The 17,621-nt window shown below is 59.1% G+C and overlaps 3 protein-coding genes across 3 annotated transcripts in view; 2 read left to right on the top strand and 1 right to left on the bottom strand.

Moving 5' to 3' along the window:
- Positions 1-2,985, top strand: part of GALNS (galactosamine (N-acetyl)-6-sulfatase) — a 41,918-nt gene extending 38,933 nt beyond the window's left edge. Inside the window, exon 13 of the mRNA XM_032195639.1 lies at positions 181-2,985. Within this exon, the coding sequence (XP_032051530.1) occupies positions 181-267 (87 nt within the window). The 3' untranslated portion in view covers positions 268-2,985. The remainder of the gene's footprint in view (positions 1-180) is intronic.
- A 5,063-nt stretch (positions 2,986-8,048) lies between these two features.
- On the top strand, positions 8,049-11,756 carry APRT (adenine phosphoribosyltransferase). Its single transcript, XM_032195549.1, has 5 exons — positions 8,049-8,125; positions 8,790-8,893; positions 9,768-9,901; positions 10,546-10,624; positions 10,911-11,756. The coding sequence occupies exons 1-5, from the start codon at positions 8,049-8,051 to the stop codon at positions 11,051-11,053; spliced, it is 537 nt and encodes a 178-aa protein (XP_032051440.1). The 3' UTR covers positions 11,054-11,756.
- Positions 11,757-13,114: 1,358 nt separating this feature from the next.
- On the bottom strand, positions 13,115-17,016 carry CDT1 (chromatin licensing and DNA replication factor 1). The gene is made up of 9 exons (XM_032195641.1): positions 16,956-17,016; positions 16,621-16,832; positions 16,093-16,290; positions 15,278-15,423; positions 15,054-15,157; positions 14,640-14,828; positions 14,133-14,267; positions 13,835-14,036; positions 13,115-13,716 (listed from the first exon to the last, which is right to left on the bottom strand). Exons 1-9 carry the CDS (start codon positions 16,962-16,964, stop codon positions 13,553-13,555), a joined length of 1,359 nt encoding a protein of 452 aa, XP_032051532.1. The 5' UTR covers positions 16,965-17,016; the 3' UTR covers positions 13,115-13,552.
- Positions 17,017-17,621: the final 605 nt, after the last annotated feature.

Raw genomic sequence — 17,621 nt, 5'->3', positions numbered from 1 at the left:
TGGAGTTGGAAATGTGATGAGCCCAGAAGCATCAGTTGTGAGATGGGTTTTATTTTTCAAGGAGGACATAAGAGCATCTTTGTGAGAACTGAAAGGGGTCACTTAGGGTACAGGGCTCAGCACATACCTGATATGAATGCCTGACTTCATTTTTCTCTATATTTTGTTTGTTTCTAACAGAATTGGTCTCCCCCAGGCTGTGAGAAACTAGGGAAGTGCCTGCAGCCACCCGAGTCGAATCCTAAGAAGTGCTTTTGGCCTCATTGACCTTTTATGCAGCCCTCAGGAGCTACTCAGAAAAGCCATAACCAGCTGGACACGGCGTTTACAATGCATGTCTTCTCATGTTGGCACTCCTGTTTACACAGGAAGGGTGTGATGTATATGTGATATCATCATTTGCTCTTCCAAAAGGGCCAGTGTTTATATTGCTAGTGCTCAGGGTTTAGCCTGTACTCCTCTCTTGTTTTAGTTCTTTCCGTAAATGGTAAATTCTCAGTGAAGACTACTTCAACTCTAAAAGCTCTCTGGACAAGCACAACTTTGCTGTTAGCTCAGAACCACCACGGATGCACCTTTCCTCTGGCTCCTTCCACCCAACCTCTCAAATCAGTGCTCATGCGGATGCCCCAACAGCAGCCACGGGGTGCAGGAAATGTACAGTAGCCAGAAAACCCTGCCCAAACTCCCCGTGTTTTCTTTGCCTGTCGCTTGTTGTTTTAACATTCGATTTCCATTGTGCACTCTTTGGACACCAGCCTGTTTTTTTCCCCGTTCTTCCTAAATTTGCAAGTACTGGGTGCAGCTTTACTGCTGAGCATTGCTGAGTGCCCACGAGTGCTCCCTCCTGTTCTCGACCAAGGGGTTGGCTCCAGGGACGACGCACACCCTGCGTTCGTGCCATCTGTAGCTGCAAACATTCTCTAGGTCAAGTTGTAAAGAAATTTGAAGACAGTGTTCCTGTAAGTATTGCCTTGTTGATGGCATGCAGCATGTTCTTGGGGAGCTGCGGGGCAGTTGTTCAGTTAAGGGGGTTTCTTCGTTTCCAAAAATCTAGGTCCAAATATGGTTTAAGTCACGCTTCTGGCCTCATGATCTGGGCCCAGCCCCAACTGCAGGCTCAGAAATGCCCGTTTACACCAGATGTTAACTCTTGACCCTGTTTGCAGTCTATGCTCTCTGAGGAATTCTCCTTGTGCAAACTTTCCAGGGCCTGGGTGCAGCACTTCTCTAAACAGAGTTCACGGTAAATGCAGATTCTTCGCATAACTTCACATTGCAAATTTCTCCTCTGATTTTGAGCAGTTTTCACACTCCTCACTACTGCTAATAAACATCTCTTGGACAGAACAGAACCTAGCCAGGTTATTGCGGGTCTGCAAGAATGGCCAGAAGCAATCATGAACGCGCCGTTTGCACCAGTGACGGCTTCACTTCCAGCCCTCCTGTGTTTGAGACAGGACACATGCCCTTTCTGCGTGGCATTTTGCTGCCTTGGGACTATAAACAGTCCTGCTTCCATCCCAAGCAAAGCCTGGGGCTGGCGTGAGACGTGCTGAGAGTTTGTGTTACCCGCTGTGTTCCGCCTGCTGCGGGCTCCTCCACTTTGTGTTCTTACCTGCCCTGTAATCCCAAACACTCTTTCTCCCCGTTCCCATGATTTATGCTACCTGTAATCTCCTCGGCAGTAATTCCTCCTGTACGTCTGATGGAGCTGGATAATCCTGTAAGATTGCAATGAGTACAGCCCCTGAGTCAGCTCCTCGCACCCCATCCATCAGAATCCCAGCCAGCAGCGCCGGCTGCCAGCCCCTCGGAACCTCGCTGCCTGCTCATCTGCAGATGACATTTGTTTGCAGTCCAAGCGTCTTAGCTGCTCTGCCTCGTTCCTAATTGTCCCCGCTGGCATCTCAAGGCATTTCTCAGTTCACTCATAACATTTCTCCCTGTTTTGGCATGGTGTCATTAGTTTTGAGGCTCAGCTCCCCCTGTTCCTGGTGGTGCTGTTTGGTAGGAGGGTTGGCAGCAGCTGTGTGTCTGTCCACACACGAAACCCCCAGCTTTCCATTTTCAGGGTCTGAACCTCCTCTGCGTTAGTGCTTGTGTCACAGAGACGTGTTCAGAGCCCTGTTATCAGCAGATAAAGATCCCACCAGACGAGGGAGTCCGTCACTGCAGCTCTCTGAGAACTGCTGGCAGCTCTCGCATAGCTCTGCCCGTGTCTGCTGCAAACTGCACCAGCGCTTTGTCTTTTATTGAGAGATCCCAGCACAGGCTCACAGCTCACCAGAGCACTAGCCTGGACACGTTTCTTCTTCTTACCACTTGCATCATGCACATTGTGAGCATACTGAGCGCCTGTTGCCCCGTGTCCCCTGCCTGCCACTTCATTCACTTCATTCTTTTCTTTTTCCCAGCTTGCAGTTTTGCAGCTAGGGCTTTTCGCCCCGTCTGCAGGGCTTGCTCGGACAAGCCGTCCTGTTCTCAGCCTGCTCGGTGTTTGTCTGGTTACCCAGCACCCGAAGTCGTCCCCCCCTGCTGACACAGGCGCTCGGTGCATGGGTGCTGGGTGTAAACTTTGCGCTTCGAAGGCTGGCTGCTGCCACAGAGCCGACCCGGTGCTTGTTTACTCATCTGCTTTGTGTTCATTTATTATAAAAGATCAAAGCTTCGCATGAAGAAGCGACTGCTTTAAATTTAAATAAGCGTAGTAGTTTTACAGCTGGATGGCTAGGAATTTTAAGTCCGTTCCTTTCCCAAAGATGTACAGATTTTAGAGTTGTGAGATAAGGAACTGATGAAAATAAACTAACTTATCAGCAGTGCACGATGTGGTTTGTCTGCACACACCTGTAAAACAACTGACTGGCACCCTGCTTCGGGGTAGATTCACGGATGTGCCTTGCAGGTCACGGGACTGACTTGGGTTTAAAATAACTTGTTTTGTTTTCCCTGTATTATTTTTACCCTGGATCAATTTCGCAGCCCACACAGCTGCCCGAGCACAATTGGGAGGCTGGTGTGGGGACCAGGGCACCGAGTGGCTGCCAACAGCAGCAGAGCCGCAGGGATAAACGCCTGGCAGCCTGCAGCTCTGCTGGGGGGCAGCTAAAAGCCCCCCAGGCACACCCTGGGGGACGAGGCAGCCAGCACGTGTTCCCACATCTGCCCTTAATAATTACCCAGAGCCCCTGATCCGCAGTTGGTCCCGTTTTGGGGGCATCCCGTGCTGGGGAAGGTGGTGGCATCCCAGGGGCTGCCTGGGGTTGCGCACACGATCGCTGTGGGTCTGGCAGGATTTGCTGACCGACAGCGGTGGCTTCCTTCCCCGAGCTGCAAGATACAGGGGCTGAGGGGAAGATGATGTCAGCCTCACTGCTTCTTTGTGGCATTCCTTCCTTTGTATTGAAATGCATCTCCAAAATGCTGAAAGCTTAATATCTGCTCGGGCTGAGAGTCCAAGGAATTCCTCTCCGGCCTTTAATTTCCAATTAGCTGAGCGACTCTCCCTCCTCTGCCCCTGAGGCTGTGTTATCATCCAGCCCTCCACGAGGAGAAGCTCCTGAAATTGATGTAACTAATAATCGTGGCCAAAGTCCCCCTGCATTTACAGGCTGTGGCTGCAAAAACGGAGCCCTGATGTAAAAACCAGCAGCGACAAATGGATTATTTCGGTGGCAAATTAGTCTCTGCGGACCGGCAATTTGGGGATCTGAACAGTGGAATTGGAAAGCAGAAGATCAATTCCAAACACTTAGAGCCGAGGTTAATGCCCTTCAAGCAGCATTGAGTGCAGCGATGAGAGATAACGCGCCTTTGCATTTCAAGCGCGGAGCCGGGGAGCGCGGCTTGAAAAGTGAAAATGGGAAAGTTCGGAGCAGAACAAGAGCGGGAGATGCCCCGTGGTTGCTAATAAAACCTTTCGCAGTGTCTGGGGACTGAGTTTTCGGGCAAGTATTGAGGATGCCAGCGGGCTTTTACTAAAGGAAGTGGAACTAATGGTGCCGAGAAGGAGGTTGTGGAACTGGGGACGGTGGCTGCCATGCAGAAGCTTGGCAAGCTTGGTGCTCGCAGCTCTCAGTACCTGCCGAATTGAGCCTTGCCCAACCGTGGTGGACGGCTTCCAAAAGCCTCCTGGCTTTGTGCAAAGTGAGGCAGCTGAGACGAAGCTCTCCTGGAGGTTTGAGAGCGCTCCTCCTTCCGCTGAGGGCATCTCCGCAGTCGTCACGCGAAGTAATTCCAGCAGCTGAAGGAAAATGTTTGAAGGTGAGAATGGTTTCACTCGGGGACTTGGGGGGGAGCCAGTGCTGGGAGGCAGCTCGGTGCAGAGCTGCAAGCAGCCTCTCCAGCACTGCTGGATGAGAATCTCTGAGAATCTCTCCCCAGGGATCCTGCTGTGGTCCTCAGCACTGGGAAGCTTTACAGCCTGCGCTCCAAGAGTTACTCCGAGTGCTTCTTCGTATCCAAATAACTGTTTTGCAGCTGGAGTGCCTTGTTTTCCGTTTTTCTTAACAGTTTTAATACTTGGAAAAAAACTTTTGCTTTTGTTTTCTGATGCTGTTTGGTGTTTCTCATTTGTTATCAGAAAGCGACACAGTGGTGCCTCTTGAATTAAACTGTTAGTATTAAAGAGCAACTGCAGGGGAAGGACTGAAATCCCATTTTTAGGTCCCTTCTTTTCGCTGGAAAATGTCTATTTTAGACACGGCGAGAAGCCCCTGTTTGCTGGTTTTCTTCATATCCCCTGCCGCAGTTTATAGTTTTGTTGTTGCTCGAAGTCTAGTTCAGATTATATAAATCCTAAATAAAGGGGGAGCCCTAGCCAAAAGCCTGTGGTCGCTTAGAAGAGCAGAAAACCCTCTGCCATCCAGCTTCTCGAGAGCCAATCTGGCAGCTGATGTGTGATTCTCTCTGCCTTTTTCCCTCCTGGAGTCACTTAACACCCTTCTGGGCGATACGGGGGCTGGTGGGACGATTCCCATCCGAAAGGGATGGGGACAGAGAAGCCCTGGGCCTCTTTGCCAGCGCAGCGAGGAACGCGTGCCAAATCCATTTGCTCTGGATCGGGCTCCAAACCCCCTCCTGGCCGGCTGGGGAAGGGAGATGAGCTCTGTGCCTTCTCCCAGGGCCTGATCCTGCCTCTTGCAGCGGGCAGGGGGTGCTGGGCGAGGATGCTGCGGAAGGGCAGAGCTGGCTGGCGGCGCCTTCGCCTCTGCTGGGGGAAACGAAGCTCACTGCTCGGAGCTGGAGCGTCGGTCCGGGGAGCTGGCTGGGGAGCCGCATTCTTGGGCTGTTGAAATAAGATATTTCAAATTCGATTTAAAAAAAAAAAAAAAGAAAAAAAAAAAAGAAAAAAGAAAAAATGGTTTTAAAGTGCATGCGTTTCTCAAGCTGAAATTGAAATCAAGCGTTCCAGTGGATTTGAGAGGAAAGTTGAGTTCCCGTTTCCCCTTGCGAGGCGTGTTGAAATTTCGGGCACTTTGTTCCACTTCACGCTGAAGTCTCTCAAAATCCCCTGACGGAACAGAAACTTCCGCGCTCAGCACAGCCCCGCTGACTGCCGGGGTAGGAATTAGCTCCCCAGCCTTCACGCACCCCCTTTCTGTGCTCATAACCTCAGTACCATCTCTCCCAGCAGGATCCCAAAGCCCTTTTAATCTCTGCATCAGAAGGAGAGGCGAGGACGGCGTTTCCCCTGCCCTGGAGCCGTGGGGGGGTCCGGCTGCGAGGCTGCGGTTCCCTGGCAGGCACCGAGCAGCCCTGAACCTCCCCGAGCCGCAAGCGGATGCTGACACCTCCCGGGTGATATTCCAGAACTGGAGTCCTTTGACATCACATTTGGAAATTGGTTCTAGGAAAGTTCTTTTTTTTCGGATGGAAAACTGCGGTAGGAGTCAGCGCTGCTGCTTGAAAGGTTGAACAATTACAGGGAAACTAATTTAGCTCGGATGTTAAAACCAGTCTGTGCTGGTAGGCGCAGTCCTTCAAAACGGGGGATTAACGAGGTGAAGTCCTGACAAAAGGTTTGAGGAGAGTTTTTAAACCTGAGCTGGCGTGCGAGGTAACTCCTGGCAGCTGAAGCTTTACGAGTAGGACTTGGTGTAACCTCTCACGGGATGGCTCGGGGTAGAAGGGACCTTACAGATCACCTCGTGCCAACCCCTAGGGATGTCTCCTACTAGATCAGCGATCCTCTCTCTGGCAGAACTGTGGTGTTGGAGATTCCCCCCAGCTCCTCCTTCACCCAGCTTTGGGACGCCAAGGGAGCGGTGGGAGCCCTCGGCAGCCCGTGCTGGTGAGAGCTGCTGGTTTGGTGGGGTCAGGAAGCACAGAGCCCGGGAACCTCGCTTAGAAAACCCGGTGGTGGCTGCTAATAACGGTGGTGGCTGCCTAGGAGGGTGACAAAAATGAATTCAGTTGCATCTCAGAAAAAAAAAAACAAACACGTGATGAAGCCCCCAGCTCCTCCAGGGGTGCGAGCAGAAGGCAGGGCTGCCTGGCTTGGTGCTCCGGGAGGCTGCAGAAGGGCCCTGTCCCATCTCCTTGCTCGTTTCCATGGGTAGGCAGAGTAATTCCATCGCTTCCAGCCGCCAGGAAGACGAGGAGCTGCTGGCCTAGCTCGCTGTCCGTTGTTGTGCTTGGGAAGCTCACAAGAAAATCCCTTCCAGGTCCGCGGGAGCAGGGCCGCGGCGAAGCCCCCGTTCCAGTGGACGGCCGCGTGCCTCAGCTGTGGCTGCTTCTCTGGAACAGCTGTCGGGATTCTTCTGGTGCCAAAGAGATAATCTGACTTCAGGGAAAATCTTGCTTTTGGAGGGAATGGTTGTGAAAGGAGGCACGCTGACCTGTGTGGGCTGGCTCTGGCAAGAGAGCCTGGTGAGAGGGAACTGCTCTGACCTTCGGATGGCTCCTCAGCAGCCATCCTTTACGCAGGAGCCCCGTGCCAGCAGGCCAAAGAGACCCACAGCCACCTACAGATGGAGTGGGAAGGAAAAAGAGCAGTGGAGGATTCGGCTGCAGTGAGCAAAGAACCAGAGGCTGGCACGGGATGGGATGTGTAGGGGGGGGCAGGCAGGATCGGGTGCCTCACAAACGGTGAGATGTGGCCAAGCCCGTGGCAGATGAGGTGTGGAAGAGGCCACCTTCCCCTCCTGTCGGCTTCTCCTGCCGTGCCAGACCTCATCTGGGAGCTGGGGGGACCCGCAGGGTGTTGGGGGGACCCGCAGGGTTTTGGGGGGACTGATCCAGATGGAGCAGGGGAAGGATGCCGTGTCCCTTACCCCGCACACAGCCCTCGGCACCCAACCTGTGGGGTCTGCACCAAATCACTCCAAAACAGCAGCTGCTGGCTCGTCACCCCGTGGGACACACAGCACAGACAGGCCCTAACGGCTGTCCCAGGGGACGTGGAGCTGAGTTGTCCCCTGGCTGTCCCCAGGGACGTGGAGCCCAGTTGTCCCCACGCAGCTCCCAGCAGCGGGCACCCAGCTCGGCCCTTGCGGGACCTTTGCTGCAGCAGGGGCTGTGCCCAGCTGTGCCTGGAGCAGATCCAAGCCCCAGCTGCTGCCCCAGGAGATGTGGAACCGTCCTTTAGGGCTCCCAACCGCAGCGCAGGGCGCAGGGGAACACGGGGAGCCGGGAGCACCCTGACCTGCCCCACCAAAGCCGAGCTGCTTATCTCCCCCGCTGCCAACCCAAACCACACACAGGCTTTACAAACACATGGGAGACAGAAAAAGCAAAACAACCCAGCCTAAAAAAAAAAAAAAAAAAAAAAAAAAAAAGTGCTAACCGGGCAGGGGGAAGGGGCTGCAGGGGCTTTTTTGGGCACGGGACCCCCTCCGGAGGGTCTCGGCGCGCCGGCTCCCGGGCACAGCGCGCAGGGGCTGCGCGCCCTGGGGCGCACCGGGGGGCGCTGGGGCCGGGACCCCGGGGAAACCCGGCCCGATCCTGGGGAAATCCGGCCCGATCCCGGCGCAGCCGCAGCGGGGAAGGCTCCGGGAGGGGGCACCGCCTGCAATCGGCGGCGGCTGCGCAGTGCTGGGGAGGCAATGGAGGAGAGGCTGAGCGCTGTGCGCGCACGGGTGCGCTCCTTCCCCGACTTCCCCGTGCCCGGAGTGCTGTTCCGGTGCGCGGAGGGGCTGGGGGGGAGGATAAAGGGGTTGGAGGGGGGGGAAAGGGGTTGGGGATGGGGCAGGGGTTGGAGGAGAGGGGCTGGAGATGGAGCAGGGGGCCTGGGAATGGAACAACGGCGTTGGGGATGGAGCAGGAGAGCAGGGGGTGGAGAAAAGGGGATGGAGGAAAGGGCCTGGGGAGGGAGTAATAGGGCTGGGGAGGGAAGAAAGGGACTGGAGATGGAGGAAAGGGGCTGGGGAGGGAGAATAAGGGGCTGGGGATGGAGCAGTAGGGTTGAGGATGGAGGAAAGGGGCAGGGGATGGAGGAAAGGGGCTGAGGATGGAGCAGGAGATGGGGCAGGGGTTGGAGGAGAGGGGCTGGAAATGGAGCAGGGGGCCTGGGGATGGAGGAAAGGGGCTGGGGATGGAGGAAAGGGGCTGGGAATGGAGCAAGGAGCTGCTTAAGGGGTGATTCAGCAGCATGGCAGGTCTGGGCTTGCTTCGTGGCTGGGGCTTTGGTCCCTCCCCAGGAAACCACAGATGCCTCTGCAGCAGCCCCGCTACCCGTCTTCCCCCGTGCCTGCACGCCTGCTCTGCTGGGCACGCTTCCCCTGGGTGCAGCAGCTCCACCACGTGCACCTCTGGGTGCTGGCTAAGCGCTCTTCCTGTCTTTGCAGAGACATCAGCCCCTTGCTGAAGGATCCCGTGGCCTTCAGGGCTCTGATTGATCTGCTGGAAGATCACCTGAGGACATCTGTGCCCCCCATCGACTTCATTGCAGGTGGGTGTTCACTGGGACAGAGCACGGTGTGCTGGTGCTGCCCGGGTGGTCGGTGTGGGGAGATGCCTCCCCGAGGGGCCAGGAGATATCGTAGCCCTCGGGTGTCATCCGAATTACAGCCTGTATCATAGGTAACACCAGCAGGGGCTCTACCCTTGCCCCAGTACTGTGGTTTCCTGAAATACTGGTTTGGGATGTGGCAGACGTCATCTGATGATGCTGCAGTGCCAGTTTTGTAATTCAGTCCTTCCCTCAATAAGCAAAGAGGCATTCACTGAGCACCGAAGCCTGGTGTGCCATGGCTGGAAGGTCTCACGCAGACCCCAGGGCACGGAGCTCCTGTTTCCAGCATGTTTTCCTTCTCGGAGGGTTTTATCGAGCCAACTGAAACAGGCTTTGTGGTGATAACGCGCTGCAGCACGCATTTTAAAGAGGCTGAGAATGAAAGTGCTCAGGAAGGTGCTGCTTGGACTGGGCGATAGCCCAGGGCTCGGGGAGCCTCAAGCAAACCTAGCCAAGTGGCTCCTGATAACCAGGCTCTGCCCCTGGAGGTGCAAAGTCCCTGGGTGCGTGGCTGGACTGATAGCGGGGCTGAGCTGAGCTTGCTGCTGTAAAGAAGAGCTGGGAGGGAGGCAGAAAGGGCTGCCGAGCTGCTGGGGGAGTCACTGCCGTGCCCCACGGGTCCCCAGCAGCCCGTCTGGGTGAGCACGGTGCCGTGGTGCACGTCTCAAACCCCTGCAAACGACCACGAGGGCAAAATGCTCCTGGAGTAATTGTAGATGGCTTGCTTGCAGCACGGGAGGATGAACCTGGGGTGTCGCACGGTGGCTCTCAGGCGTTGGCTCTGCTGAGTTTTTCCTGCTCTGCCCCCCAGGTCTGGACTCCCGCGGCTTCCTCATAGGCCCCCCTCTGGCTCAGAGGCTGGGGGTGGGCTTCGTGCCCATCCGAAAGAAGGGGAAGCTTCCCGGGCCGACCGAGTCCGTCTCGTACAGCCTGGAGTATGGCAAGGTAACACCCGGGGGGGAAAAAGGGTTTTCCAGGCTGTGGTTGGGGCTGTGAGTAGAGGGGGCGATGAGGCTGGTGGAGGATGCCCCGGCCAGCCCCGATGGGTGCTGAGCCCAAGGGCATGGCACAAATTTTGGGAGCTCCCCGGGGCTTTGTCTCCACGCCACGCACCCGGGGTTGGTGTCGGCGAGCCGTGCTGTGGGTTTTTTTGGGGGAAGGCAGGATGTGGGATAAGAGTCGGTGCTAAATTGCTTTCTTTGGCTTGAATTCAAGGGCATGACCATCGAGCTCCCCCTCTTCCAGTAAGTGCTCTGGGTAAATGCCTTTACTGCATGGCTTCGGGGCCGGGCGCTCACCCCGTAACACCGCACCCCTTTGGGATGGCAGAGCCCTAGGCCCCGTAACCCGCTATGGCTGGTAACTAACAGCAGCAGGAGCTCCACGCTGCCACTACTCACGAGATCTGTTTGGGCCAAGCCCCAAATTCATCCAACAAGGGACGTGCCTGCAGCTTTTCCCCACTCCAGCCCTCTGCAGCGTGCGTTTTGGGGCTGATCTCGCTGAAGACGTGTCCGCGTTCCTCGCCGTGTGGGAGGTGTTTCCCTGGGAGGCAAGGCTAAAATGAGGCTGCTCTTTCCACCCTGCAGGCTGAACTTGAAATCCAGAGCGACGCCGTGGAACCGGGGCAGAAAGTGGTAATCGTGGACGACTTGCTTGCGACTGGAGGTGAGCGAAACGCGGGCAGAGGGCACGGGGAACACGCACGAGAGCTCCACGTGCGGGTCTGCCTGCCATCGCCCTGATTTCCCCCCGGGGGAGTGACTTTAACCGAGACTTTGTGCATGGAAACTGCCACCCCGTAACGCTTTGCAATAAGGGAGAGGGCAGGAGCAATGCCTGTGGTGTTTAAAATCGTTGTGGGTGCTAAAACTTGGGCTGTGCGAGGCGCAGGAATGCGCTTTGGGGTTAGCCCCGGGTGCTGCTCCTTCTGCTGACCCTCTGTGTCCTGCAGGTACGATGCGGGCAGCCTGCGAGCTGGTGAAGAGGCTGAAGGCGGAGATCCTGGAGTGCCTGGTGATCATAGAGCTCAAATTCCTGAAAGGGGTGGAAAAGCTCGAGTCCGTCCCCTTCTTCTCCCTGCTCCAGTACGACTGAGGCTCAGGCCGCGGACGGAGGCTGCAGGGTGCTCGCTGCCAGCCCCGGCCCCCTCCTGCCTTGGAGTTGTCGCTGGCTTGATGCCACGAGGGGGTGGGCAGGGGGGAACCTACAATTTCAGTCTGAACTCTGGGCCAGATGCTCCACGAGAGTAAGTCCCAGTCGTTTTCCAAGCCACAGATCAAAGCATATTCAGCACATGGATCCTTTTTTGGGTTCATCCCGTTGGAAATAGGGAACAGACTGCCTGGGGGGAGGGAGACCACAAAGGGGTAGATTTATTTTTTTTTATTATTATTATTTTTTAGTATGCCAAAGTGAAAATGTTGCTGCTGAGGCAGGGCAGGGCTGAGAGCTTTGTGGGGTCCAGCACATGCTGTTGTTTGAGCCGTACCTGGCCAGCCTCCTTTCAAGGGGTTCCTAAAAAACTCAGAAGGTGGGCACAAGGTGATGATTTGTCTCGGGGGTGACCTGATGTACCTGCCACCGGAGGAAAAGCTGCCAAAGCACCAGCTGAGGCATGGTGATGGACTGAGAAGGGTTCAGCAGAGCCCATCGCATGGTCCGGGTCAGCCCCAAGAGCAGGCAGGACTCAACGTGCCAAAATTTGCACCACTGAACACAGCACAGCCTGCGGCCCCGCCTCAGCAGGGGCTGAACCCACTGGTAAAATAAACATCGACTTCTTTTTATTTTTTCTAAACGGTCTCAGAGCTCTCCTTGCCGTAGCTGAAGCTCCATACCCTCCTGAGCATCTCCCTCCGGTCCCGAGCCATCAGCGGAGGCTGTGGTGTGCGCTCCCCACGGCCACCCCAAACGCTTGGAAGGAAGCACCAACCATGGAGGCAGGATTTGGCCCTTCCAGGTATTTTTTTTCTCCCCACTCTGGCTGCAGGGGGGGCACCCAGGCTGATCCTGGTGGGCTTTCATGGAAATAATTTCCCTGTGCTGGGGATGGAGCGCACCCAGCCCCGTGCTTCCAGCTGTCGGGACCGTGGGGGCTATTTTTTATCCCCGTTTTCCTGAAAAGCCACTTCAGCGCTGCTCAGGGAGCGCTGAGGAACATCAAACATCGTTCCCCCCCCCCGGGGGAGAAACCTACCCCAGGGCACTGGGATTTACAGCCAGCCCCTGCGTGGAGCCGGGCAGCGCAGAGCCTCGCACGCATTCTTGGCACGAGGCTGCGGGTCCCCGCTGCGAGGCAGAGAGGGGAAAAAAAGTCGGTTCCACCCCGAAGAGCTGTGGAAAAGCAGCTGCTCACCGTGGAAGCGAGCACGAGCCCCAGCCGGTGCCAGGGCTGGCAGCGTGTGAGGCCAAGGGGTGACATCAGGGAACGTGGGGACACTGCCTGCGCCTGGGCGGGCAGGGAGAGCCCCCCCCTTGGTGCAGGCAGGAGGAAGATTTTGGGTCCCAGCGGCAAACGGGAGTTCCCAAAGGGGGTCTTGTGCTGAGCCCAGCCCCATACCCTCACCCCACAGCCTCTGCAGTGGGTTTAAACCCCCCCTGTGAGCCCCCAGGGTTGCTCCTGCTGGGAGCGGGGCTGGCTGCAGGCAGGGTGCTGGAGGAGGCTTCCTTGGGGCATCGCAACCAGCAGGATGAAGGATGGGCACCTCCCCGCTGCTTCTTCCACCTTTTTAACCAAAACCTGCGATTCTGAGCAGCCAAGGTGAGCACACCCAGCACCAGGCAGCCCCCTCCCGCCCCACAGCAGCTCCCCAAGCTGGGTGCACCCCGGGCAGGCACCTCTTGCTGCAGCCGGGACCCTCCTCAGAGCACCCATCCCTCCTCCCCAAACCCTACAACTGGTCCCCAGCAGGAGCAGCCGGAGCTGGGACCTGCCCCAAACCAACCCCCCGCTGCCTCCAGCCCTCTCCCAGCTCCCGTCCCGTCCCTGTGCCGCCCGGGCCCTATTGACAAAAGCTGCATTCAGCTCTCGGCGAGCCCACGCTCACTTTTTCCAGTCAGTTTTTCCCCAGGAGTTGGCCGAGGACCCGGCCCTTCCCTGCGTGAGCGGCCGGGGCCCGGTGCCACGGGAGAAGCGCGGGGCGGACGAGAGCCGGCTCGATTTAAAACATTTAATGCAAAGATGTTTGGACAAAAGTCCCGTCGTCGTTTCCAGCCGGGGCTGGAGATGCCCGTTGCCCTCGCCCTTAAAAACACAACAAGGCCCCGGAGAGCCAAAACAGCAATTGGGGACTTCTCCTCTCGCTCCTTTCCTCCTCGTCACCCTCTCTCCCCTTGCCTCCACCCCAACACCGGCCCCTGGGGGGAAGCTCCTGCCTCGAGCCTTCAGGAGAAGGACCAGGACAGGTCAGAAACTCCTCGTCACCACCCCAGGACTGCCTGCCTTCACCTTGGGGTCAACTACAGCCCCCCGGGGACCCTGGCAAAGGAACTAGTTACAATTAATGCCCGCTCTCCTCTTCCTCAACCACCCCCGGGGCTCGCTACGCCTACGGAGACGATTGCACAGGGGAAAAGCCCGGACCCTCGTCGGGCTCAGAGCGCTTCAGCCTCCTTGGCCACCTTGGTGAGCCTCTCCACCACGAGCCCGACGTCCTTGTTCTTGTCCAGCTTGATGTAGGTGTCCGTCCTGATGGCGTGGATCCCCACCCAGTCGGGCAGCAGCTCGGCGAAGAGGCGCAGGTGCTTCTCCATCTCTCCTACAGAGGAAGGGGGAAAGCAAAGCAGCCGGCTGAGATCCCCGCACCCCATCCCACCCCAAACCAACCCCCCCCCCGGGAACCATCCCGGAGCCCCGGTGCGCTCCCCGTTTCCTACCCGCCGTCATCTGCGTGGGGAAGCTCTCGGCCATGCGGGCGCACGCCACCTCCAGGGGCAGCGCCGGCTTCTTCTCGGCCACGAAAACGTTGCGCAGGACGCGGGCCATGGCCGGCAGCCTCCCCAGCAGGGCCAGCCGCTCCTCCTGCCCCGCGTCCCGGGTCATCAGCGCCTGCAGCTTCCTCGCCTCCTTGGCACGGATCTTGGGGGAGGAGGGGAGAGGAGGGAGGAGAAGGGGGTCACAGGTGCAGGCAGGACCCCTCCGGCCACGTTTTGGGGCCAGGATGGAATTACTCACCCGCTCCAGCAGCTCCTGGGACACCCCCTTCAGCGCGCCGGAGGTGCTGGCAGGGGACGGTGCTTTGGAAACCACCGGTTCCCCCGCACCGGCTTCAGCGGTTCTCAGGGCCAGGTTGGCAAGAGCTTTTTCCATCTGCTCATGTGGAAGAGGGAGGAGGAGTTGGGTTGCAGCTGGGAGGAAGGAGAAGTTTCCCCTCCGCCACCCCCCACCTCCAGGGGCCACCCTGCAGCAGCCCGGCACCCCCCCCACACCCCTTTGACCCATCCAGGGGGACAGTTTGGTGTCCTCCATCTCCTCTCCCAGCCCAAATCAGCTCCTCCAGCCCCAAACCAGCCCCAAGGTCGTGATATCCAAGCTGGGCTCCCCCCTGCCTCCATCTTCCAGCTCTCCGAGGCAACCCTTCCCCACTCCTACCCATTAACATCCTCCCAGAGGAACCAGTTTGGGGTCTGGGACCCCCCCCCAAAAAGGCAGCAGTTGGAGCCAGACCCCATCCCCGCTCACCTTGGGGATCATCATGCCCCGAGCTGTGCTCAGCAGCTCCTGGGCCGTGGTGATCCTCTCCTCCTGCGGTGGCCGCGGCAGCTCCGCGGGGCTGATGTCCGGCACCTCGTCCACGTTGAAGCGGGGATGCCAGCGGGTCAGCTTGTCCTCGGGCACCACCATGGGGGGCGTCAGGCCGGCCAGGAACGCCTGGAGAGGGGGGCGAGAACGGCATCACTGCACCCACAGGCTCGTGGCCACGCTGTGCTCCGAGGAGAAACCCCAGAATTTTCCCTATTCATCCCATAACACTGCCTGCCCGCCACGAGCACCCACAGAGCCCACGGCCCCATAACATCCTTCATTTTGGGTGTCACCCCAATGCTGTGGGTAGCACCCAGAGGCCCCCCCGAGGCAGAAGGAGCAGGGGCTCACCGCGTGGTGCTGCTTGACGATGTTCACCAGGCTGCGGTTGAATTCCCTCCTGCGCTCCAGCAGGCGCGACGCCGAGAGGTGCGGGCGGCCGCACAGCTTCTCGTCTGCCAGGAGAGGGGAAAGCATCACCTGCAGCGCGCCCCAAAAGCGTTTTCCAGCTCCAGCTCCTCGGTGGAGGGAGCACAGAGCGCTCCGGGGACCCGCAGCTCCCCCCCCGGACCCACCTTCCCCCAGCACGGGCTCCAGCGTGAGCTGGTAGTCAGACTTCTTAACGCCGCTGCCGAAGGTGGGGATGTTCTTCTCCTGGCGCAGCCGGTACGAGGTGGGGTACACCGCCTTGATCTGGCCCACGTGCCGCTCCTCAAACTGCCTGCAACGGCAGCAGGGAGCTGAGAAACCCCAAGGATGACACCAGGGAGCTCCGAAACCCCAAGAGATGACACCAGGGAGCTCCAAAACCCCAAGGGACGACACCAGGGAGCTCCAAAACCCCAAGGGACGACACCAGGGAGCTCCAAAACCCCAAGGGACGACACCAGGGAGCTCCGAAACCCCAAGGGACGACACCAGGGAGCTCCGAAACCCCAAGGGACGACACCAGGGAGCTCCAAAACTCTAAGGGATGATGCCAAGGAGCTCCAAAACCCCAATGGATGACACCACAGAGCTCCAAAACCCCAAGGGACGACACCAGGGAGCTCCGAAACCCCAAGGGACGACACCAGGGAGCTCCGAAACCCCAAGGGACGACACCAGGGAGCTCCGAAACCCCAAGGGACGACACCAGGGAGCTCCAAAACTCTAAGGGATGATGCCAAGGAGCTCCAAAACCCCAATGGATGACACCACAGAGCTCCAAAACCCCAAGGGACGACACCAGGGAGCTCCGAAACCCCAAGGGACGACACCAGGGAGCTCCGAAACCCCAAGGGACGACACCAGGGAGCTCCGAAACCCCAAGGGATGACACCAGGGAACCAGCCCCAGCGCCTGAAGCTGGGAGCCCCGAAAAGACCCATCCAGATGCTCTCCGACTCACTTGCGCATCATGTCCTGCACCCCCTGCTTGACCTTGGCGAAGGTGATGGTCTCGGCGCGGTTGAAGAGCATCCCGGCGATGGTGTCCACGCTGCGGAACATCTCGGCCAGCACCTTGTACTTGTAGGGCAGCGTGAGCCCCGGCGGCTGGTCCTGAGCGAGGGCGTGGAACCGCTGGTACGCGGGGAGCTTCTGGCCCCTGGGGGAAGGAGGAGAGGTGTCAGGGCACCCCGCTCTGAGCGGGCGCAGGGAATGGGGCACGGGGACAGCCCCGAGCATGCACGGGGGGGACTGAGACCCCCTATAGGCTGGGACTGGGGTCTCGGAGAGCACCCCGCTGCCAGCAGGGCTGAGCTCGGAGCCGTGCGCCCACCCCGGTTGGGGCAGGTCCCCTCTGATCCCATTGTCTGAGCACCCCAACATGGGTCCCTGGGTCACAGCCTGCCCTGTGCGCCCTGGGGACGGGGTTTGGTGGTGGGGAAACATTTTTTGTGCTTTTTTTTTTTCCCCCCAAAAAGCCTCTCCTCACCCATCTCCTGCTGCTGCCGGAGCTGTTGTCTCCTGTGCCTGTGCTCCGCTCGCCCCCGCCTTGTCGTGGAGCCGCAGCTCCAGGCCCCGCAGGGTCTCCAGGCGGCCCCGCAGCTCAGCGCCGGCCCCGGCGGGGATGGGAGGCAGCTGGGACGGGGCCTTCATCTTCATCTTCATCCTCTGCAGGCGGCTCCGCAGCGCGGCCAGGTCCTCCTGGGGGTGTGGGAACGGGGTCAGGACGGGCTGGGAAGGGGGCAGGGGACGGGCAAAGACCCCGAGCCCACCCACCCCATAACCACCCCCATCCCAATCCCCATCCCAATCCCATCCCAGTACCGGCTCCATGCGCGGGGCTTTCCGTGGCACGGCTCCACCGTCCTGCTCCCGGTTGGGGGATCGCGTCCTGCCCACCGGGGGGGTCTCAGCCGGGGGGGGGCTGGCAACCTGCGGGCACCGGGGCTGCGTTAGGGACCGTGCGGGGAACCCCCCCGGGACCCCCCGGCCTCACACGGGGGGTGCCGTGGGGGCAAACCGGGGGTGCTGCCACCCCCCTCCCGTGTCCCCCCGTACCGCAGGCAGCTCCAGCCTCTTCCTCGCCGATTTCCCCCCGCGCTCCCCGGTGCCGGTCCCGGTCCCGTTCCCGGTTCCCTGCTCCGCTTCCATCTCCCGGCGGCTCCGTTTCCTGCCCGCCAGCCCCGGCACGGCCGGGACAGCGCCGCGGGACGGGGTGCGGGGCGATGCAGGCAGCGGCGGGGGGGCTCCATCCTCGGCCTCCCGGTGCACCGGGGCTCCCCCGGGGGCTGCCTTCAACCGGGAGCCGCCGCTGCGCTTGGCTGGGACGGTGGCGGCCGCCTTGGCACGGCCGAAGAAGTCGGTGAGGCGGAGCTGCGCCATGGCTCCGGTGCCGCTCCCGGTGCCGCTCCCGGTGTCCCGATCCCGCTCTCCCGGTGCCGGCGGCGCGCGCGCGCCAAATCCGCCGCTCTTGGCGGGAACCCGCGCGCG

The sequence above is a fragment of the Aythya fuligula genome, chromosome 12, assembly GCF_009819795.1.
Source record: "Aythya fuligula isolate bAytFul2 chromosome 12, bAytFul2.pri, whole genome shotgun sequence".
NCBI lineage: Eukaryota > Metazoa > Chordata > Aves > Anseriformes > Anatidae > Aythya > Aythya fuligula.
The sequence above is the reverse complement of the archived record's forward strand: the minus strand, read 5'-3'. Positions and strand labels throughout refer to the sequence as shown.